Below are 24,632 nucleotides of genomic sequence, written 5' to 3'. Positions count from 1 at the left end.
AATGTTACAGCCAGACTTGTTGATACAGGCCATTAATCCCAGCACTTGGAAGTCAGGGGCAGATGGATCTCTGTGAGTTCAAGGCCAGCCTGGTCCACAAACCAAGTTCCAGAATAGCCACACAGAGGATCTCTATCTCAATCCCCATGAAAAAAGGAATTGATATAAGCAAATTAGATCAAAAAAGTTTTTATAAATAAACCTAACATAAGCAAAACAAGAAATAACCATTAATGAAAACAGTAACAAAGTCTCACAATTTTATAAAGTGTAGCTATGTTAGTTATTAGTTTAGAGTAATTTAAACATTTTTTTAGATTAGAAGAATCTTTCTTTTTAATCTTCAGTTATTATAAAAAAGTTAAATCATAATACAATAACTTATGGAATTTCTTAGGAAATCATGCTAAATGTTATGTTTGTTGCCTCTTAGTAAAAGTTATAAAAGGATAACAAATCAATTGAAGTAAAAAATATTAACTTATATGTTAACAGAACTCCACTGATGTTAAACCAACCAAAAGCAGTACTCAGATGACTGGTACAGCCCATCAGGAGGGTGGTGGACACCGGCTGTCTAGTGTAACTCTACTCAGATGACAGATACTGTCCAGCAGGAGGGTGGTGGACACCGGCTGTCTAGTGTAACTCTACTCAGATGACTGGTACCATCCAGCAGGAGGGTGGTGGACACCGACTGTCTAGTGTAACTCTACTCAGATGACAGATACTGTCCAGCATGAGGGTGGTGAACACTGGCTATTTAGTATAACTCTACCCACATGAAGTGGTACAATCCAGCAGGAGGGTGGTGGGCAGCTGCTGTATAGTATAACTGGACATGGGCTTCATTTGTTCCTGTTAAATACTTAGTGCTGAAAAAAATGCTGTGTTAAATGGGATTAAACACATCTACAGTAACAGGCATATTGTGAAAATGTACCCATAACCCGTTTGTGGGCCAACTGCAAAAATGAGTCATACAAAACACATTTTCTTATATCTGAATTTCAGTATTCTACGCATTTGAAGATTTCATTTCCTGTTCTCCTGAAAGGAGAAACATTTGTTTTATGGTATCATAATTTCAAAGTTTTGAGAAATCCTTAAATTTTCTCTGTATTCCTTTCCATTTTGTGCAAATTAACAAACAGTATTGCTTTAAAGCTTGGCTGATCCTCTGCCTGTAGAGACTCAGATAAGGAGTATGAACTACATTGGTTCAGTCTGTGTTGGATTGGAAAATTTCAAATTTTTTTAAATATAGTCTTTCTCTTTACTTTCTATTGCAACACAGAACTCAGTTTTTCATAGTTTGAGGAATAAAATGATTCACCAGAATTACTTAAGATGAAACTCAAAAACTAAGACTATTCTACTCCATTTTTAAGTGTATATCTTTTAATCGTGGGCATATATAAGCCACCTGTTTACTGATTTTATTGTTTAAATCTGCCTAGTTTCTATACTTATATGACCTTGAATCCCGTTAGTCTTTGCATTCTCTGAATTTGAAAGTGTTGGTATTATTTTGGGGTATCACAGTTGAGCAAAATATACAAATTATGAAAGTATAAATTGTAATTTGATGGCTCACAGGACCTTTTTTGTTTTCCTTTGAACCATCTGTTGTTATTGTTCTGGCTTTATGAATATCATCTACTATAGATTAGAGTGATGATGTGAAAGTAACAGACAAGCAAGATGTGAATTATAAATGAATTCACTGTGATAACAAGTGCAGTCGTTAGAATCTTGCTGTTGAGTCAGTATTACATATGGCAAGTTTGGTATCAGGAGCTAGTTGGTTATCAAAAGTGTGACTTAAGGCTCTCTTGCCAGTGTATGATTTATGAGAATAGAAGAACTCTTTTCTTGTCTTTGGGGCCCTATTACATGATAATGGCTTGTTTCCTTTGACAGTGTAATTAATGTCTACTGTCTTTATCTCTTCATAGACTTGTTCTAAAGGTATTTCTGCCACAGCATAAAATAATGCTGTTTGAAAATTAGGTCCAGAATATTCTATTCTTAAACTGCCTCTGTGCATATTGTAGACTGTTAGTAAGTTCACATTGAACATATAAATGTGTAAGTTACCCTTTTCTTTTTATGTTTGTTAGACTTATTCATTATATAAATAGTGAGTCACATTTTATGTTTGACAAGCGGTAAATCAATGACTATTAATTCATACTCTGCATTATATTGCACTACCTAATGGAGTATTCTCCTTGTTCTCTATATAAAAGTGACCTAAGATGTCCACTTAATGTGCTATGTCTTCATCAATATTTAAGCATTTTCATGTGCAATATCTCCTAGAGAACCTGGCAGAAAGCACACAGAATTTATACTGATTTATTCCTGCAACTAGAACCTTCTGTAGTTTGAAAGAATGATAAATCACTTGTGATCAGTGGCAAAAAGTGGAAAATCACTGCTAAAGCTGCGTTGTGATTTCAGAAACGTCATTACCTAAACCTAACTAACATATTTAACCCTTATGTAATTTTATGAGTTTTATTTGTTTTATCTAAAAGCAAGAAGTTTTATTTTTAAAAATTTAGATAAAATTTTTGGGGAAAAAAGAGTTAAAATATAAGGTAAAGCTAAGACATAAAATTACTATTGACTAGCTCTTAATTACGTAGTCTCAGGGCTGGGTGTCAACTTTGCATGATCTAATTGCTATTAAAATAGTTTTCTTGACACAATTACATCTTTGAGTTTTTTGTCTTTTGTTATAAGTGGTGATTCTGTGTTGATATTGAATTTATAGTCTAGTCATAACAAGTAAAATATTCTCAATCATTAGTAATGATACATTGCACCTAAGAATTATTTTTTTAAAAATCAAAGCTGAGAATTGAACTTTGCTCCTCCTGTGTATTAGGTCAGAGCACTGCATTACAGGATTCTCCCAACCTAAGAGCTAAATTCTTATAATGTCCAACTTTACAAGCACACCGCTGGAAACAGTGTATATATGCAAATGTATGTACTCATACATGATTGTATGTATGTATATATGTATGTATGTGTGTGTGTATAATTTCATGAAAATGGATGATGGAAGACTTTGAGTGAACATGATACATTCATTAGAATGTATTCACCCCATTAGAAGTGAGCTTATCGTGCCATTCTCAGTTTGTGTTCTAATTAACTCAAGTCCAGATATGAGTTAAAATCAACAAATGAAATGGAACTAGACAAACATTCCTAAGAGCTGACTACAGCTTTTTAGCATGGGCTCTTCAGCAGAGACCAGCACTTTTAAATGTGTATGCTTAATATTACCATGGTTAATATGTAAAATTCATTACTCACATGTTTGTTATTCATTTTTTTCCAACCCTTCTCATCCACAGGCTTTGCAGTTTCCTGAATTGCAAACTACCCTTACTCTTCTGTTTTGGAAAGATATATAACCTTACCTTTACTGAGGTTTATTGCTCTACAGTGTTTAACTTTCTGACATTTGCATATTTATAATTGTTGTAGTGTAAGACACCACCATATCAATTTTGTTTTCAAATTTTAATTCATTTTATTGAAGCAGGGTCTCAAGAATCCTTGGTTGGTCTTCAAACTGTTTATCTTTGGATGACCTTGAACTTTTGATATTTGTGGTTTTGCACCCAGCACACCTGGCTTATGTTGTGCTGGGTATCAAACTCGAGGCTTTGTGCATTGAGGCATGCATGCTATCAACTGATGTATAGCTACCATATAAATTTGAAAGACGCAAACCATGGCTTAAGCAGAAAGACTCAGCAAAGTACATGCTTGATTGTATAAAGCATCCATGTATTTACTGTTTTCCACTTCTCTTTGATGCAGAGGTACCTTTCTGTTGACACCATCGAAGCTGGCATCCATCCCGTATATTTCTGCAGCACTCACTACATTGAAATGCTACTGAAGGCTGAGGTCCCACTCGTGTTCTCAGCTTTCCACATGTCTGGTTTTGCTCCATCACAGGTAACTGCTGGGGAGTTCTAGTTCTTCAATGCCCAGATCTCCAACTTTATAAAGAAAATTCTTTGCTCTGAAATATGATATAATATGCTTATATAATAAATGTAATATATAAGTAATATAATTAGATTATATTTATTTACATACATTATTTATTACTAATTTTCTTTTCTCCTATTTTTAATTAATATGCTATATTTTTGTTTTATTAAATTATCCAGTTAGTCAAAAATCAGTCTAAATTGCAATGGTTTTGTATTTCATATTATTTATATTATATTTTTAAAAATATTTTATGAATTATTTTATATTCAAGCTAGTAAAAAATTAGTTTGCCTTTTTCTCAGTAGATAATAACTACATGTTGCCAAAAAATAACCATTATCACTTTTGAAAAACTTTTCTGTTCATTTCATTTTCTTTTAATCAAATTTGAAGTTAAACAAGTATAATTATGCCAGCATTCTTTACAGTAAGCAATAGCTTAATCGATGGCTTATTGAGTCCATTTTATACACGTGGGTAGCTTTCTTCATTGTAAAGTGCACTTTCATCTCTTTGCATTTATCTTGCTAGAGAGAGCTCCCTCTGAATTAGACAATAGCCCTTCTTGACATGATATGTGTTTTTCTGTCTACCCTGATGAAAGAGCACACTATTATCACATGTACCTATGTGAGGCATTCTGCTTGCTGCTTATGAAGTTATTAGCAAATTTAAACATAGCATGAGCTTACATTCAGGTAGAATGGAAGTTTAGCCTTTAGTGTATGAAGCATCTGCTTTAACACTGAATCCCAGAATTTTACCTCTGTTGGAGGAAGTTGTTTAAAAAACATAGTATATTTATTATAATTTATAACAATTGATTCTTTCATATCTTCTAAAAGTCTGTGCTGAGAGCACTGTTCTTGAGAGTTTCTATTTGCTGTCCTAATGTTGACTGGTAGAGTGCATACCACTTAATGCTTCTGATCATGTTTAGTCCCTGATATATATTCTTTAATTTAGAAGTGAACAACCAAAGACCATAGGAGCATTAATATCTCAGGACCTGTATTATTAATTTAATCTTTTTTTGTTATTTATTTATTTATTTATGTATTTATTTATTTATTATGTATACAATAGTCTGTCTGTGTGTATGTCTGCAGGCCAGAAGAGGGCACCAGATATCATTAGAGATGGTTGTGAGCCACCATGTGGTTGCTGGGAATTGAACTCAGGACCTTTGAAAGAGCAGGCAATGCTCTTAACCACTGAGCCATCTCTCCAGCCCCATAATTTAATCTTTAAAAGAAAACTTTTTTTTCAGTTCTATATATCGTGTAAGTCTGATACACCTTCATCAGTATAAACTGCATACCACCCTAGCATGGTAGCTCACATTCGCAAAAATAGCCCTTTGAGAGTGTATGGCAGCAGGATTGCCATGAGTTTGAGACCAGCCTGTGAGATACATAATAAGTTCTAGGCCAGTCTGGGTTATGTGTGAGGTCCTGTATCAGAAATAAACAAGCAATCAAAACAAAACTATAAAAGAAGCCTGTATATGACTAGTGCATTTATTTAATAAGGTATTATTTCTGAATAGTGACATTATTCTTTTTAATAATGTAGAAAGCCTTTCAGCAGCTCTTGGGTGTGAGCTAATCATTTGTCTTAAGTGCCTATCATTGCTTGCTGATTATTTACCACTTTATTGCTAATTATAAAATATAAAAACAGGTATAAGTAACTAAATAGGTATACATGATTAAGTCATTATTAGGGTATAGATTTTGTGTTTCAAAGCTTACTCATTTTGATCTAATTAGGAGCAGCGCTTTTTGAAGCTGTGTATTTTTCATCACAAGAGGGTTGGCTTGTTAGTGAAGGACTTGTGGGAAGGTTGCTAAATGAAACATACAGATCTCTAGGGTGAAAATAATAGGCTCAACTTGAGCACACCGAAATAAATGTGGTTAGGAAAGCGCATTTGCTGATTAGAGTTTCTTCTAAGAGCAACTGCAGCGGAAAAGGAAACAGAAATGGAATGTACATTCTTGTTTTAAGTAAGCAGTGTAAAATCACATTCCAATTAACTTTCCAACAGTTTTATCCTTTGCTAGAAAATTTATCTTTCTGTATTTCCTGCACATTCTGGGCTTATAAAACACCATGTATAAAGATAATGGTGCATCTCTATTCCTTGGGGGCACCATCCTGCATAGCGTTGCTTATTACACAGCACTGTGTCGGGGAGCAGGCTAACTTGACTGGCCCTCCTGTGTAGAGTGCACGACACTCCATCTGAGTCATCATCATCATCATCTGCTCCTTTACTTTCATTTTGAAACCAAGACTCCAGAAAGCTCTTTCATGTGTTATGACACAGTACTTTTTGAAACTGTAAAATTATACACTGAAATCAGATCTTCCAGATGTGTAACAAAAATACCATATTTGTAATCACCGTTTGTGCTTGAGGATGTGTTTGGAGCTTTCATCTTATGACAGAGAAATTTAGGAGTGATGGAGGGAATGCCTTCACTGTATTGAATCACTCAGAAACACTTCAGACAGGTTCTATCTATGGACCCAGACTTGTCTTAATCTTGAAGCAATCCTCCTGCCTCAACCTGCCAAGTGCTAAGATTTTAGCTTCGTGTCACCATGCCTGAACTTAAAACCACTTTGATTCTTCAGCTATTTTTTTTTCCTTTTTACTGTGTGTGTAGTGAAAACAAATACTGCAAGGCCAGAAGAGTTGCTAAAATAGCGTTGCTAAAATGTCTTTGAATAAAATAGTCAACCATTTAGAAATCATTCTTGATTTCAGTTTCATAGATATCTGCAATCAATTATTTTGACTTGAATGTTTTTGATTCCTTTATTTTTCTTGTAATTTAGATACCATTAGAAATAATTTACTTCATATGAAATGATATTGTATTGCATGCTAATGCCATTTGGCATAAGCTTAAGTGTGGTTGAATATCAATTATTTTAGGGAAACTAGAGTATAGTTTGCACATTGAATGAGTGATGTTGCTTCTTTATGATTCTGAATGATAATTAAACATACAGATACCTAATAATATAATTACAAACTTAAATTTTCATTTGCTATATGGTTAGCATTACTTAAAAAGGCACTATGGTCATAGGATGAGATTTTTGAAAATGTGATCTTAATGACTGGAATACAAAGATGAGAAGTTGACATAATTAATAATATATAGAAAGCAAATATTCAGTGATGCAGTCTGGTATAGATGACTTGTGTTTCCTTAGTAACCACACGATGATGTCAGAACCTTCTTTACCTCACAGTATGCCTGTATTACACATACGGTGTCTGAGAAATAGCCACGCTAAAATATATTATCAGAGTGGACCCTAGTAAGAAGAGATTTGGATGAGACATCTGCAGAGGGCGGTCACATGTGTGACAGGGAGAAGAGCATGATCTGTGTAAACAATAGGAAGAGAAGGCTCCGAAGAAACCAGTCCCAGCACCACTGTGACCTAGACTTTCCTTGAATAAGAAGATTACTTGTTTTCACTGCCTACTTTCTGCTTCTTTGTTATGGCAGGCCTAGCCAACTAGTTAATACGTGTTAGCCATAGGAAAGCAGGTCAGCATGCTAAAACGTGGAATAATAAGAAGAAAATCACCTTTAGATTTAATAATAAAGTTTTTAAAGGACAAAGTGATAGAACAAAAAGAACGCATCTGTCTGTATCCTTAATACCTATGTCAAGTTGAGATAAGCCACCATTTCTGCTTCTTTCTCCTCCCAAGCTCCTCTCTTAACCCTAGTCATTGGAGGATCCCAGGGCCTTGAACCTGAATCTCTCAGATCCTACCTACACCCAACCATGCTGTTCTCTGTGTGTGTCTCCCGTTGGGACATGTCTATCTTTTTGTGCCACATTCCCCTTTCAAAAGAAAGAGGGCACACTGGGTCAGGACTCACCCTGATATTCGTTTGAACTTGACTACCTTCTTGATGACCTTACCCCCAAAAAGGTCACGTTCTGAGGTGGGGCCTTTGCTGATTTTTTTTTTTTTTTGAGTTGAGGTTAGGGGCTTAATACATAACAATAATATATCAATTAAAGAGTCAAAAAGGAAGTCTTTTTGTAAAAGTCTTATTTTTGAACTATTCTCTGTGTTAGCTCCCAGCTCATATACTCTTGGGTTCTGTTTGGTTTAAATTGTTCTCTGATTCAGCAAGAGTCCATTTGCATTTAAGATTTTTCAGTCCGTCGACTGCATACTTATACACCTGTGATTACAGGTGGGATGGGAATAAAATGAACATCTCTGAACTTAGGTAGCCTCTTAGCATTTGTTAGCAGACAGTGACTGGCGTTTGAGGAAAAAGGGGGACAGTATGTCAGAAGAAGCCATGTAGCTGTAGGAGCATGAACAGTTCAGACATCATCGGGTCCTCAGCTCCCGAATCAGGAGTCCACGAATCTTCTTACCATGCAGCAAACAAGCAAGTTTATAAGACCATTAGTAGAAAGCTTCTCTATTTTGATTAAACACAAGGCTTTTTATTGGTATCTTGTGTTACTGGTTACTACTTTTTAATATGTAAGTGCTGCTTCTTATTCCTTTTAAATAAACTCCCCCCCCTTTTTTTTCCTTTAAGATTTGCCTGCAGTGGATAACTCAGTGTTTTTGGAATTACTTAGATTGGATTGAAATATGCCATTATATTGCTACTTGTGTTGTCCTTGGCCCTGATTATCAAGTGTATGTCTGCATAGCTGTTCTCAAGCATCTGCAGCGAGACATCCTTCAGCATACCCAGACTCAAGATCTACAAGTCTTTCTCAAAGTAAGTATGCTCATGTCTGAGGGGAAAAGTTGTTAAAAGTTAATCACTGATTTGGGACACTTCATTGTTGTCTTAGGCATTCTTCCATTGCTGGGATAGGACACCTTAACCAAGGCAATTTATAAAAGAAAGCAATTTTAATTTGGGGTTCACAGTCCCAGAGGGTTAGAGGCCATGACTATCATGGCAGGTAACATGGCAGCAGGCAGACAGGCACGGTACTGGGGCACTAGCTGAGAGCTTTCATTTTTATCCATAAGCAAGAAACAGAGAGAGCTAGCTGGAAATGGACAGTGACAAACGTCCATCAACAAGGCCACACCTCCAATCCTTCCCAAACAGTTCTACCAACTGGGGACTAATCATGGAAATATAAGAGCCAATGCAGGTCATTCTCACCCAAACTAACACAATTATCAGATGCTTATCTAGCCCCTCATCACCAAATCTGCTCTGAGTGGTAGAGATGATTGTTTTCACTTTTGAAGTGAGGAAAGTGAGGGAACTAATTTGCCTAAAGCCTAAATTCTGTACCGCTAGAGTAGAGAAGGATCCAAAGCTTTAAGTTAGCCAGATTATTGCTGCATCACATTTGATCAATAAATGCTCAGTTTATTTTGTTCAAACTGTTGATAGTTATAAAAATTATTGTTCTAGAATGTTCTTCTAAATTTCCCATGTTTATAAAATGTTTACATAAAACTTTTATAATAAAAATCAATAAAATATAAAAATATAAATAAATAAAAGGCAAAAAATGTTTGCATTATTCTTTCATAGCACTTGCAATAGTAGAATATCTGATAGCAACCTTCAACAAAATAACTTTGCTTACTTTCTAAATTACAGTGTGATATATTTGAAGTTTAGGTGATTAGCAGGCATGATATGTAAATACATTGCTATATGTAGTTCTTGTTGGACTTGTAAGAAATTCAACTCTTGGTTTAATGCTGAAATCAAAATTGAATTTGACATTTTTTGGCGAGTCATCTCCCCATTCATCTCACAGTCACAAAACACATTCATTCATCAAAATGTGAATGTATCTTTCACTAGGTGAAGGATTTGTTTTTGTAAATTAGTTTTTTTTTACTATTAGGTATTTGCCAGAATTAGTTTCCCTTGAGTGATGTTTTTAAGATAATGCCATTAATCACTTAACACTGCCAGCCAATCATTTCTGATTAAAATATTTGAATTCAAAACATCTTAAACTATAAACAGCACTGGAATTATAGTCTTAGAATCATTATTAAAGAAAACGTTTGACAGAAGAATACATACTGAAGGAACAATAAGACAGAGCTCCAAATAATGATTTGTGTGAGGTGATCCCGAGAATAGGCCATTTTAATAGTGATTATTCTGAAGACAATGTAGGTTCACACGCAGTCAGGGACATTTCATCTGTTGTGGTGATTGGGTACTGAATTTAGGGTTTAATGTTTGTCTGTATTCTTAAAGCTGAATTTTCCCAGCACGTAATTCTCTAAACTCCTTTGAGTTTAGTTTATTATATAAGTTTTATTACTATCTGAGATGTTTCTGTTCTTCCTTTTCCAACATTCCTTAGCTTTAAATTATGACTTTTAGCTTTAAATAAATGGTCTGTCTAGGTTAGTGAAGGACTTTCAACACTTTCTCAATAAATATTTGTTGAAAAAATAAGTATAAAAATCTCTTAGGTGAACAAACTAGTTTTATTTATACTGAGCCGCAGACATCATTAAATTTTTGAAATGCTTCCTGCTGTCATCTCCGATGGAAGAATGTCTCTATGTGTCTTTGTTTAATGCTGGTGACTACTGCAATGTCATCTTTCCCTGGACAGTTGCAGTAGGGTGTAAAAATGATGGCTGTTTTAAAGGTGAACCCAACCCCGTTGTGTGCTGGGCACAGTGCTTCAGTTTAACCTACAGGGTTTTACATGGTGCAAAGGTTATCGTCTAATTCCTATTTTAAATTACTAGAATTTGAATTGAGTCTGTTAAATCTCAACTAAGACTTTATTGGTAAAGAATTAACTTCAGCATGTGTCCTCGGGCTAACCTCACTTTAAAATTCTGTTATTTGCATTTTTCTGAGAGACTCAGAAAAGGTGCTTTCCTTGCTGGTACTGTGACTTCATTTTTGCTGTTAAACTTTCAGTGTCTAGTTCTCAGAAGTCTTTTCTCTTATGATGGGCATTTTATTTTTGCAGAGTAGATTTTGGTATAGTTTTCTTAAATGTATGCATATGCATATATAATATTTGACCCCCTTTAAAGATCTATAGAAGCATCTTGCTTGCAAAATATATGACTGTGTGCAAAAATTCTCACAGTTAACTATATATAGTCATATATAATAACATGTGACTCAGACTTGTTGAAGAGGAGAAAAACTTAACAATATTTTTCCATAAAACAAGAAGCTACAGCTGTGATAATATCCCTCATAATGACAGTTCCATTGTTTATTCCTTGGTTTGAATATCTACTGATACTAGTTCTAAGGGGAAGTAAGTTGAACTAAAACAGCTTCAAATTTTTATTTTGTAAGTAAACAATATTTTATTTATAAAAGATAATGAAAGGGCAAAGTAATGGCTCAGTGTGCAAACTGAAAAGCCAAGTTCAATCCCAGGAGGCACAGATGGTAGAAAGAGAGAACTGACTCCTGGCAATTGTCGTATGACTTCTGCATAGGTTGTACACACACAGAATTGTAACTTCAGGAACAAAAGGATGGTAATTCATTGTGTAAAAATAAATAGAATGAGCATTTGACTGTTGTAAATGTATGTTTCAGTATTAAGGCACAAGTGAATTAGTGTTCAGAATACTGAGAGCCTGAGATGTGTTTAATAACCCTCCAGTTATTACCAGCTATTAGAGGAACCTCTAGAAAACTAGGTGACTCTTCTCTTAAATGTTGAATATACGTGTTTCTTTTCTCAACTTAAATTTCTTGTATTGATTGAAAGTAAGACCATGTCATGACAAAGCCTTGCTTTCCAAATGAAACTCTGTGTGAAATACGTTCGATAGAGAAAATATCAGCCCATCCATATTTATTTTAGCTTAGGCTCAAGATTTTAAATCAGACTGTTGAGAGTCTAGATTCTTGCCTGAATTTCTTCTAGCAGCCCACTGGAGAATTCTTGGTGATTCTGAGTCGCTAAACTGAAAAGCCAAGCAGAGGTGGCTCAGATCAGACAGTGAACAGCACCAGTAACTGTCAGCCCTGCTTCACTGTTGGAGCATTGGGGTTGGATGGGGAGATATATGGGGTTGGATGGATACTTGATATTCCCATCCTCATTTTACCACTAAACTGTCTGAGTCAGTAAATGTCATGGATGTGAACTAATGGGATCCAAGTACTCACTACATTTTTGTTCTTGCTTTGATTTTAGCTTTTTATTTTATTTACTTATTTTTAAAACAGTGAGTTACTACACGGTCCTGGCTGACTAGGCTAGCCTTGAGCACTGGGATTAAAGGTTTACACCACTGTGCCTGGCTTGTTGTTTTGTTTTTCTCAATTGCCTTGTAGATAACAACTCAATGTGGGCTAGATAATAGAGTAGTCTTTAAGCACGCTAAATAAAAACTCAGAGACAGGTATGGTGGTGCGTGCCCTTAATCCTAGCACTTGGGAGGCAGAGGGAGGTTCAAGGCCAGCCTACTCTACAGAGTGCGGTCCAGGACAGCCAAAGATGCACAGAGAAACTCTGTCTTGAAAAACCAAACAAAAACAAAACAAAACAGAAAAACAAAACTCAGAGACAGAAATTGGGGTTCAACCTGAAGACCAGAAAAGCAAAACAGCCAGCTACTGCCTCTTAACTCTATCTCAGTCTGAAATGGTGATCCTGGCTTCAGGAATCTCAGAATGAGACTGAGACTGAGAGTTGTCTCCTCTCATTTTGTAATCCTCTCTAGTGCTAGGATTAAGGGTGTGCACCACTACTGCCTGGTTTCTATGCAAACTAGTGTGGCTACTGGGATTAAAAGTGTGTGTTATTGTTGCCTGGTCCGTAAGGATGGCCAGTGTGGCTGTTTTACTTGTCTGATCTTCAGGCAAGCTTTATTAAAATACAAATGAAATGCCACTACGATAGTCAAGTGCATTAGCCTCACACTTTAGTGAGACACCTTGTGAAGCTATGATGAAGCACTCAAGCTCAGTTCTGAGCAGTGGTCTATATTTACTATTTTATTCCTTTATTTTATTCATTCATTATCAGTTTTCTCTTTGAAGATGCTCGGGATTTCAAACATTTTATCTTTGAAAATGTTTGAGTGCCACAATTCCAGAAAGAAAAACACCCAACACAATTAATGTTCTCAAATTTCCTAGCTAACTATAAAATCTAAAACCATTTTCTCCTGTCAGAACATTTTGGTTAGTGGATTTCTATATAATAAGTGTTAAAAAAATATCTATATACATAGATTTGTTGGAATCTTTGTTTCTGGGTCCTGTGGAGAAGTCTGAGTGTTCCATGAACTGGCTTTGCACGTTCCTTCCCTTCTCACAAGCTCATAGACTGGAAAGGATTGTTAGCATCCATTTGTCCATGCACCCTGGCGACAAACTTCACTGAAATGCCAAGGCAAGGGGAAGACTACCTTCCATTGGAAACCAGGCTGTGAAAGCTCAGAATACTTAATTAAAAATTCTGCACTGAATCCTGCATATTATAGAAAATAATTTAAATTATGAGAAAAATCAGATTTATTTCAACCCAATCAGTAACTTGTTGAGAGGGATGCTTTGTTGGTGGCTGCTGTTTTCAGAAGGTGATGACAGGATAGAAAATGGAGATTAGACAGGAAAACTGATGAAATGGTATTATCAAAAAAGCTCAGCCCAGGAAATAGATAAAGCCTGCATCGTTTAACATCAGGTGTGCTTTCAGATGGTGTCTACATTGCCGTCTGTCACTTGAAGACGTGAGTTTTGTCCCTCCCTCATCATGTTAGCTTGGCTTCATTGTTTAATCTCGTCATACCACAGTTTCCTATTGTATGGAAGTATTGAGCAGTTACGTGAGATCTCTCAAAAATACTTCTAGAACATTGACTGACACATAGCAAGTGCTCCAGAAAGAAAAATAACGATTAGGGTTGTGATTCCACACCAACCCCCTTTGTTCTTGTTTCTCTGTTAGTAAACAGATGTTTAGGGAAAATCTGCAGTAAAGAAGACATTAGTTTTTGGAGTCTTTGGTAACCTTTCATGTACTTTTTGTCTCATAGATTTTTTTTTTAACCTGTTTGTTTTGTACCAAGTACTTGCGTCCTCTTAGCATATGACAGCATATGACATCACAGTAAGGCCTGAGGTGCACATGACTGTCCTTCCTTTGTCAGAAACACTCTACGGCTGCTTCCAGTCAGGGCCGTTCCCTCATTTACCCATCCAGAACTGTCATCTCCGTTCTCATCACATGCATCGTTCATGCTCAAATATGCAGGAAGCACATGTCTTCTCCAAAGCCTTGAGTAACGAGGTGTTCTCTCCAGAAACACTCACCTCAGCTGCCTGGCTATTTGTTTTTTTTTTTTTTTTTTTTTTTTTTTTTTTTTTTTTTTTTTTTTTTTTTTTTTTTTTTTTAGTAAATTTTATTAGATTATAAAAGTTTCCATTTCCGCCCCCCCTCCCAACACCCTCCCACTCCCCCCACTCCCCCCCTCCTTCCCCTCCGTCCCCCAGGGCAGTCAGGGTTTCCTGCCCTGTGGGAAGCTCCAGCTCCCTCCCCCTCCCTCCAGGTCCAGGAAGGCGAGCGTCCAAACAGACTGGATCCCCAAAATCCAGCATATGCAGAGGAAACAGGTCCCAGTGTCATAGTCAATGGCTTTTCAGAAAGACCCCGGGCCAGCCACAGTCAGAGAATCCGGCCAAATTCCGAGAATCTGGCTAGATCACGTCCTCGTTCAGTCCCAGTCCGGCTGGCCCTGGTAAACTCTCATCAGATCCGTTCCCTTGTATCAGTGGGTGATAGCATCCCTCGCAGTATTGATTTCGTTTTTCATGTTCCTCCTCCTTCCGCTCCCCATCCGGACCTCGGGGGGCTCAATCCGGTGCTCCAATGTGGGCCTTCGACTGCATAGCCGTCCTTCGCCAGAGGAAGGATCTATGGTGATAAGCAAAATATACATCAGTATGGTCATGGGCCACGGCCGATTCAGGCACCCTCTCCTCTGTCCAGAGAGCAATCTGGGGGATTTCTCCTTGGACCTGGGATCCCATATATAATCAAGTCTCCTGTAAACCCTAAAATGGCTCCCTTAGTTGAAATATATTGTTCCCTGATCCCATATTCATCCTACCTCCCTCCTCCCCCCCTCCCCGGCCACCAAGCTTTCCCCTTTCCTCCCCTACTCCCTTCTCTCTAGTCCTCTCCCCCTCCATCGACCCTCCCACCCCCCCATGCACCCGAGGTTACCTGGGACTCATGTATATTTCCTACCTCCTGGTGGATAGCTAAATAATCTTCATCAGGTTCATCTTCTTATTTAGCTTCTCTAGGATCACGAATAATAGGCTCAAAGACCTTTAATTATGGTTAGAATCCACTTATGAGTGAATACATACCGTGTTCCTCTTTTTGGGTCTGGCTTACCTCACTCAGTAAAGCGTTTTCTATTTCCATCCATTTGCATGCAAAATTCAAGATGTCATTGTTTTTTACCGCCGAGTAAAACTCTAATGTATATATGTTCCACACCTTTTTTAACCATTCTTCTATTGAGGGGCACCTAGGTTGTTTCCATGATCTGGCTATTACAAATAGTGCAGCTATGAACATAGTTGAACAAATGCTTTTGTAGTATGTTAGGGAATCTTTAGGGTATATTCCCAAGAGTGGTATTGCTGGGTCCTGAGGGAGGTTGACTCCCAGTTTCCTGAGAAACCGCCACACTGATTTCCACAGTGGCTGCACGAGTTTGCATTCCCACCAACAATGGATGAGTGTTCCCCTCACCCCACATCCTCTCCAGCATAGGCTATCGTTGGTGTTTTTGACTTTAGCTATTCTGACAGGTGTAAGATGGTATCTCAAAGTAGTTTTGATTTGCATTTCCCTGATCGCTAGGGAGGTTGAGCATGACCTTAAGTGTCTTCTGGCCATTCGAAGTTCATCTGTTGTGAATTCTCTGTTAAGTTCAGTACCCCATTTTTTAATTGGGTTAATTAGAGTTTTAGTGCCTAGTTTCTTGAGTTCTTTGTATATTTTGGAGATCAGACCTTTGTCTGATGAGGGGTTGGTGAAGATCTTCTCCCAGTCAGAAGGCAGCCTTTTTGTCCTACTGACAGTGTCCTTTGCTTTACAGAAGCTTCCCAGTTTCAGTAGATCCCATTTATTCATTGTTTCTCTTATTGTCTGTGCTGCTGGGGTCCTACTTAGGAAGAGGCCTCCTGTGCCTAAATCTTGTAGACTACTTCCCACTTTGCCTGGCTATTTGGATCATATATTTGGACTTCTCCTCAGACCCGTAAGAAATATGCATAGCACAGGCATGAGTTTTCTGCAGATTCTCTTGCCTCTTTCTCCCATGTAGCCTCTTTCTGCCATGCCACCACACGCAGCTTTTACCTGGGTTCCAGAGGTTGAACTTGGGTCATCAGATTTGTGTGGCAAGTATCTTGACCCACTGATCCATCTCCTTAGCCCCATATTTTAATAATAACTATTTAAACTGAACAAAACACTCCTCTTAAGTGCTTTTTATGGAGTCTGGCATTAATGCAAATCATCTAAGTAATCTTGGCTAAATTTTACAGTTTTAGTACATCACCATTCTTCCAGTCTAACCCACTCAAGATTTTTTCTCTATAAATTAATCTTTGAAAAGTTACCGTAACCTTGCAAACACATTAATCATCAAATGTTTGGGAGCAAATAGACTCAGTGATAAAAATCATACTGTACCTTGTGTCTACTTAACACTAAATCAAAAAAAAATATTATGCTTAATGGAATTTTTGGTTGCAGAAAATATTTTTGACAAATAAGTCTCTGGTATCTTTGAAAATTATAATTGATAACAAAGAGCTTTTAGAAATGCAGGTTACCTTCCCTTCCCTCATAGACATATCCCAGAGGATTTGGGAGAAAAGACAGTGATATCTGAGTATCTGTGATGGGGAGGTTCTTATATTCTTGTCAAGGACTTGAGGAGCAAAAGCTGAAGTCAATAATCCTTGATGTATCGCTCTCACATTTTGCTGTGTCTGATGTGTGCTCAGGAGAGGATATGTCAACCATTTTAAAGACTGTCGGTTGACATTGTTATGGCCACCATTAATGTTCTAAGTGCTTACAGAATGCGAGACCATGGACAAAGGACCTTAGAGGTATTGGCTGTTCACTCTTTGACTTATTCCAGTACTTTCTCTGTAATAGCTGTGTCCGAAGCACTGGTGTAGTTGCATGATAGAATGTCTGTCTCTGACATGGTTCTTAAATTCTGCTGAAAGAAACAGTATAGATAGTATTTCCAACATAATTCTTCTTACTGAAGGACACTGTGGCACGGTGAGGGAGTCAGAGGCATTGTTTGGGCCACGCCAAAGGATAGGAAGGGCTATGAATGCCTAAGAAGAAAAACCTTATGAAGAACTCTGAGGGGAAAACCTTCGTAAAAGCTTAGAGGGTCAGCTGCAAAGCTCAGAGACAAGAATCCCCATAGAGCAGTAGTTCTCAACCTTCCTAATGCTGCGACCTTTAATATAATTCCTTATGGTGTGGTGACCCCCATCCTTAAAATTATTTTAATTATTTTAAAATTATTTTAAAATTATTTTTGTTGATGTTTCATAAATGCAATTTTGCTACTGTTATAAATAATAATGTAAATATCTGATATTGAGCGTCCCTGTGGCCCCCATTGTCACATGAACATTGGCATGTGAAAAATCAAGATTTATATTCAGTAAGCTTACGTAAGTGTATAATCTGAGAATTAGTGTGGAGAGGTTTTGAATCTTTCTTGGCTGAAACTAAATCCTATTAACTCAAATTGTTCCTGGTTAGCTAGTATAGTTATATTTCAAACAATATTCTACATTTACTGGATCCTGATCAAATGTTCTAAGAAAAATAGAACATGGAATTGAACTTTTATGTCTGAAGAAAAGAAAGAAGCTGTGTTTATATTATATCATGTGATAGCATATACACAGTGCTGTGGTTAGGAATGTTAATTTCTAATGCTGTTTGGTAATTCAACGTCTAAAATCCAGAGCTGATGAAAGCAATCATTGAAATCAAACTGATAGAAAAGCATACAACTCTCATACAACCTATTACCTATTAAAGTGTTTACTTGAGCAACTGCTTCACTATTGTTACAAAAACATTAAAACTGTTTTTTTTTTTAAATCTGTACTTTACACATGCTTCCCAATTCCTAGAACAGGGTGGTTCCAATATACTTAGGTCTGCAAACGAAACTGTAGTGAAACCATGCTTGGCAGAAATGGTCAGTTACAACTCGAATGTTAGCCCAATAATCTAAATGGACATAATCACAAGTAAGATTATCCCCTGAGAAGAGGGCTAGAGAATCTCTAGGAAGAGATGAAAAATATTCTACTTTAAAGATTAAAAGTGAAACTTGGGCACTTTACATTTTTATTCAGAAATAAAATTGTCTGTCAATTTTTTAAAACAATGAACAATACAATTTACACAATTGCATTTAAAATGTATATTTAAATTTTTCCTTTATAATGTGTTGTTTCAGTAACCTTTTATGCTAATATTATGTTATCTCTTCAGCATACTTACTAAAATATATTCTTTTAACCTTAAAATTTATATCTAAAAGAAGAACCAGTTTTTAGAAAAAAAACCAAAATTTAAAATAGAAATACATTTAAGCCAAGTAATTAACTGTGGCTTCCCTATGTAGCTTTATGTTTAAATGAAAGTAGAAGAATAATTAAAAGATGTTAAGTAGATTTTTATTACTTTTTGCCAGGAAAGTATTATTAGAGCCTTTGTTCAAGCACTGCTATTTCTCATTGTTAAGTTGCATTTAATGAATAATAAGGTTTTATTTGAAAATCATGACTGCATCCTGTAACAGTTCTTACAGCATTGAAATTTCTCTGTTAGGGAAGCTGTTGCTATAATTGCCTTCCAACTTAAGATTACTTTTAGAGTAGAAATGATCAAAGCCAAGTCACTCACATATACTTTAAAGAAAGTGCATAAGTTTGCAAGAGTTCTATCATTACAACAATAGCTTTTTAAGATGAATTCTGGTACAGGAAGGTTGGTCTTACTTTGATCCTTTTCCCCCTGCTGAACAAGTACTTTTGATAGACAGAAATTTACAGAGACCCAATATTCTGCCATTAATCAAGTGAACATCTATTTGTTTTGTTTTCTTTGTTGAATCGGGGCTTCACTATGTTGCCCAGGTGACACTGAATCTACTATCCTCTTGTGACGGTCTGTCAAGGACAAGGATTCCAAGTGTCTGTGACCCAGCCCACAGAAACCTCTTCTGTTTGCTTCAGTTGTATGCTGAATAGTTTGTGTCAACTTGGCACAAGCCGGAGTCATGAGTGGAAGGAGCCTCAATTGAGAAAATGCCTCCGTAAGATCCAGATGCAAGGCATTTTCTTAATTAGTGACCAATGAGGAAGGACCCAGCCCCACTGTGAGTGGTGCCATCCCTGGGCTGGTGGTTCTAGGTTCTATAAGAAAACAGGCTGAGCAAGCCATGTGAGCAAGCAAGGCAGTAAGCAGCATCCCTCCATGGCCTCTGCATCAGCTCCTGCCTCTGGGTTCCTGCCCTGTTTGAGTTCCTGTCCTGACTTCCTTCAGTGATGAACAGCAATCCTGAACTATAATCCAAATAAACCCTTTCTTCCCCAAGTTGCTTTGGTTGTGATATTTTATTACAGTGACAGTAACCCTAAGACAAGTTTCATGTTTATTAATGGGAGGACATAATTTGCCTTGGCTGTTAACAGTCTAGAATACAATACTTACTTTAGTCACTCTGGTGTCTTGTGTCCACAACCAAGAGCTTACACATGCTTGTAGAATGTACGAGCGAACAGTGAGAGAATGGATGTCCTTCACCTTACAGTGAAAAGTGGAATTCACATGTTTGTGTTGGATGGTTTAGTGGTGGATTCCTCAGCAAACACCATTTAGTTTCTTCAGAGTCTGTCAACCCTGCTGAGTCGTAATAATGTTTTAGATTGTTTATATCTTTTTTCAAATGGTGTAGATTTTGAATGCCATGTGTTCTACATAACTACATGCATGCTGTGAACTATTACTCATATGTGAATTTATGTGAGGTTTATATATATATATATACTTTATATATAATGTGAGTACATATGAAGCTTTTAAAATCATCCTTTATGTGAAAAATTGTGTGTAATTTTAGCTGCCTTACATTGATGTGTCTCTTCTATCACTGCTAACAAACTATATGGTATATAATATGCGTTGCCTTTCATTCTTTGGGACTGCTATTGTATTTATGTTATTTATTTTTCATCTTTATTTTATAAACTTGTGAAGGTATTAATTGTCTATAATTTTTATATCCTCAAAATATAATATGGTTGTGTTGAATTGAGAATAGCCATTTTGAAGACTTTAAAAAATTTTTCAGATAGATACTCTGTTAGATAATATTTGAGAGTGCTGAAAGACATAGTCAACCCCTGTCCCCAGAGCCTTAAAATAATAAATAGATGTTCATGCTGTTTATTCTTGAGTGCCTCGTTTGGGACACTAACCATTAAAGCAGAAGTGACTGTTCACATGCACAGTGCCAGCATTGTGAGCCCCAGGCTGATGGAGGATTTTATGAGCAGTGGCTGCAGCACAGATTCTGTGTACATCACAGCATCACAGATAGAGTTCAGAGCCATTGCTAGTTACGTAGTTAGCTGTTGAAATGTGTGTAATTTGTTAGGAAGAGCTGCTGCTATTGCTGCTGCTGCTGCTGCTGCTATTAGCGGTAAAGCAGTTTTGTTTTTTAAAATGACCTTGCCCCACGAGGTCATGATTCATTCCTGACAGGTACAGACACGGCTCCCCAAATGAAAAGCAATTATACACTTCCTAGCTATGTAAACTGCCCCAGCATGTACAGCCGAAAACAAATGATACCCCAGCTACTTAAACATTATTCACTTGGAACTGTGTATCCTTCTCTAAGCAAATGAACTTCCCTTCCTATTTTCCTGGCAGGAAGAAGCACTCCATGGGTTTCGAGTGAGCAACTACTTTGAATACATGGAGACTCTGGAGCAAAACTACCGTCCAGTGCTGCTGAGAGACATGCGCAGTCTGAGGGTGCAAAGCACATAGATGATGAGGGCCCCCCAAACTTTATGTTGTATTCATTTTTAAGGGAGACAAGGCAGCGTGATTGTGTCCTGTCTACATCGGCAGCATGTGCTTTGTGTGTCCATGTGTGTCAGTCAGTGTCGAGGTTTGGTACAGAATATATTCGTGTTGCTCTCGGCTCAGTTTGTGAAATGAAGTGAGTTCATTTTTGCAAGTTCCTTGTTCTTTACATTTGTAGGAGCAGTCCTAGGTTTTAGTTTGTGTTTGACTTAAAAAAGGATCAAAGACCTTAATGTAAAACCTAAAAATCTGAAACTGCTAGAGGAGAACACTTGATTTGAAAAAGGCAGTGGGTTCTGAATAAGAATCCAGGAACTCAGGGAATGAAAACAAGCAGAGACAATAGTCCTGCATACTTGTAAAGTAGAAGAAAAGGAAGGCAGGTACAAATCGGGAAAAGAGTTGCCATGACTCACCTGAGAAGGGAGAATATCAAGAATATATGCCGAGATAAATAAACTACAAAATAGTAAAAGAACAACAACAACAAAAAAAAAAACTCCAGTCAGCAACTGGGCAGGGAAGTGAGACACTTCAGACGGTGAAGCACCCATCAAAAACGGGTACATGAAGAAAGGCTCACCGCCTTTATCCATAAGGAAAATGCCCATCGAAACAACGTTATCGCACTAAAATGGCTATCATCAAGAACAGGAATGCTGCTCAGGCTTGAGGGCAGACACTTATAAATTGTTAGTGGTAATTTATCATGTAGACTGATCTAGACAGAAATTAGTATGGAGATCAAAAAAACAAAAGTTCACCTAAGTTGACCTAGCCACACAATTTATGTGATAAAACAAATAAATGTATGTCAGATTACCAAGGAGATCCCTGTACATCTCTATTCACAATAGCCAGGTTTGGAATCAGTCGAGGTAGTCAGTGCAGGCACACAATAGAATTTTACTCAGTCATAAAGAAGAACGAAATGAAGCATTTGTAGGAAACTCGGATTGGAGATCATGTTAGCTGATAAAAGCCAGTCCCCTAAAGGAAGGCATCACATGTTCTGTTTCCTGTGTGGAAGCTGCGGGGTGGAGCATGAAACTAAGAGGCTGAGCAGTGTGAAGGCCTGGGGAGCATAAGAAAGTAGTGGAGGGGTGAGGAGCCGTGATGGCTCAGTGATTACCGGTGCCTGCCTCCAAGCCTGACAACTGGATTTCAACCCCTCCCACCCACACTGAGAAAGAATGAAACTGACTCTCAAGAGCTATGCTCTGACCTCCACATACTGTAGATATGCCTGGAACTGTAAAGTAAAATATTTTAAAGTAAGGAAAGAAACTCTTGTGAGACACATAGAGTCAAAGTACATTACATGTGTGCTGGGAATGTCATAGTGGCATTGAATGAAATGTCCCAACCTACATCATCTCTACTGTGTAGTAATAGTTCTTCTAGTGATCTTGGGAAGAAGAGACAATTTTATTAAGGAAGGAAGGAAGGAAAGAAAAAGAACAAAGGCCTGAGTATCAGAAGGAGTCCATAGAGATGGGCAAAAGCCTACTTCCTTCATTTTTGCAGCTGTACATATGGAAAAACACAGGCAACAGCACAGTTGCTTATTTTCCCTATGGTGGAACAAAGGACGTCTACCAGGACATTGTCCTCAGACATAATTGTCTTTCTAGGAGGTGCTTGTTAGACCAATGTCTATTTCTAACTTTCCATTGGAAATTTGGGTTCACATGACTCACTTAGAAGACAGATTGCCTCCCTCGTGCTGATAAGCATTCTGCTGTTATTTCTTGGCATTTCTTGGTGATAGATTTGATTTTTACTGAACTTGAAAGCATTAAGAACAATAGATTTCTAAATTGAAATGATTCACACTGCGATTTATTTGAACAGAAGTCTCTGTGCCCATAGATTTAACATGTGAGGGGTTTTTTTTTTTTATTATAGCTTTCCATTTACTGTTTGAAAGCCAATACTCAACTATGTTATTAATTTACCAATTTCAGTTTTTAAAATAAATCCTATAGGTTATTTTGTATTCTTTGCTTATATAACCATGCATTATATAACTAATACTACTTTTTAAAAAAACTTTCTACCCAAATGAGACATGCCTAAATTTATTTTCATCTGCATGTAAGGCAACAGGTGCAATACAGTTATCAATTGAGGGACAGTTAGGTATTTAAAATCCGCTTCTTCCCAAGTCAGGTTTTGTACTGTGCATGCCAGCAATAGTTTTCCGATGATGGTGCTGTTAAAGGGCGTTGTAAATTGGTGGATGGTAAATTGAGCAAGTTAATTAGACACATTGCACATTTGACTTACACTGAATGAGTGAGGGAAGTAGATGACCCTAATGCATACTTTGTCTGCTGTGTGCGTGTATGGAGGCAGAGGGCATGCAGAAGGTTCCAGCTGCCTTGTCTTTCTGAGTGATGCTCCTAGTTCCAAGAGACTACAGCCTGTCTTCATGTGAAAGCTATTGCATTGCAGATAGACATTATTTGCATCGTTGTTGATGGATGACTTACTGGAAGTTCAGGTAATATCTAAATTATGATAGTCACGTTTTGCAAACAGTGACTTCATCTGGAACAAGGTGGTTTTCATTTCTCTTTGATAAAATAGAAACAGAATTGGACAAGGTTATTCAATCATGTGATCCCGGTACCCAAGAAACAAGAATCAGGCCATCGATGCAAGTTTCAGACTAACTACTACTACATGTTGAAACCCTAACTCAGAAAAAAAGATAAAGAAAAATAAGTAAGTAAAAAGTAATGAGATTGGGCAAGATGTCTCAACAGAAAGGTGCTTGAAGTCAAACCTAAAAACCTGAGTTAGATTTCCATGACCTTTTCCCATAGCAGAACAACGCTGACTCTCACAAGTTACCTCCTGCCCTCCACACCTGCCCCACCAGAACAATGTAATTAAAAAATAAAAAAATTGTCTTTTGGTTAAAAGACAATTCAAAATTAAAAATATGAAATGTCTTAAGAAGATGGCTTACATTAGTTTCATAGAAGAAAACATAAAGTATTATTTGTGTGGCTACCCTTGTGATTCGTGTCTCTATTTTAAGACTAATAGCCTTAAAGAATACTGCCCTGCCTCAACTGTGTAATTAAGTATGAGCTCTTGAGACAGACAGACTTTGTCTCTTATTTGTGAAGAACCAATTCATATATTTTGCAGAATTTAAATATAAATAAATTTATGATACAAATTGTCTTGAGAGAACTTTATTAGTATGTAAATCTTTGGCCATCTGTTTTCAGATTTTTATTTTTAATACATACAAGCATAATAGCTCAGTGATTGGGTGCTTTCCAGGATGCAGAAGGCTGTGGATTCCATCTCCAGAACTTCAAAACAGAGCACTTGTAGTTAGGAGTCTTGTGACACCTAAATATCTAAGGTATCTGTCAAGGTATTACAAAGTAACTCTCGGGGAAGTATTT

At 37.1% G+C, this 24,632-nt stretch overlaps 1 protein-coding gene across 2 annotated transcripts in view; it reads left to right on the top strand.

Moving 5' to 3' along the window:
• Positions 1 to 24,397, top strand: part of Tbc1d32 (TBC1 domain family member 32) — a 207,107-nt gene extending 182,710 nt beyond the window's left edge. The window contains exons 31-33 of one of the 2 annotated variants that reach the window (XR_015739040.1): positions 3,847 to 3,987; positions 8,674 to 8,819; positions 21,046 to 24,397. Coding sequence is in view for 1 of the 2 variants with exons in the window: in XM_048425064.3 (XP_048281021.3) it covers positions 3,847 to 3,987; positions 8,631 to 8,819; positions 21,046 to 21,165 (450 nt within the window). In the remaining variant the exon portion in view is untranslated. Of the gene's footprint in view, positions 1 to 3,846; positions 3,988 to 8,630; positions 8,820 to 21,045 lie in introns of both variants that reach the window. The other variant, XM_048425064.3, reaches the window with a different exon arrangement.
• The last annotated feature ends 235 nt before the right edge of the window (positions 24,398 to 24,632 follow it).

Source organism: Myodes glareolus, chromosome 1 (genome assembly GCF_982192425.1).
Source record: "Myodes glareolus chromosome 1, mMyoGla1.1, whole genome shotgun sequence".
Lineage (NCBI taxonomy): Eukaryota > Metazoa > Chordata > Mammalia > Rodentia > Cricetidae > Myodes > Myodes glareolus.
This window is presented reverse-complemented; position numbering and strand designations above follow the sequence as displayed.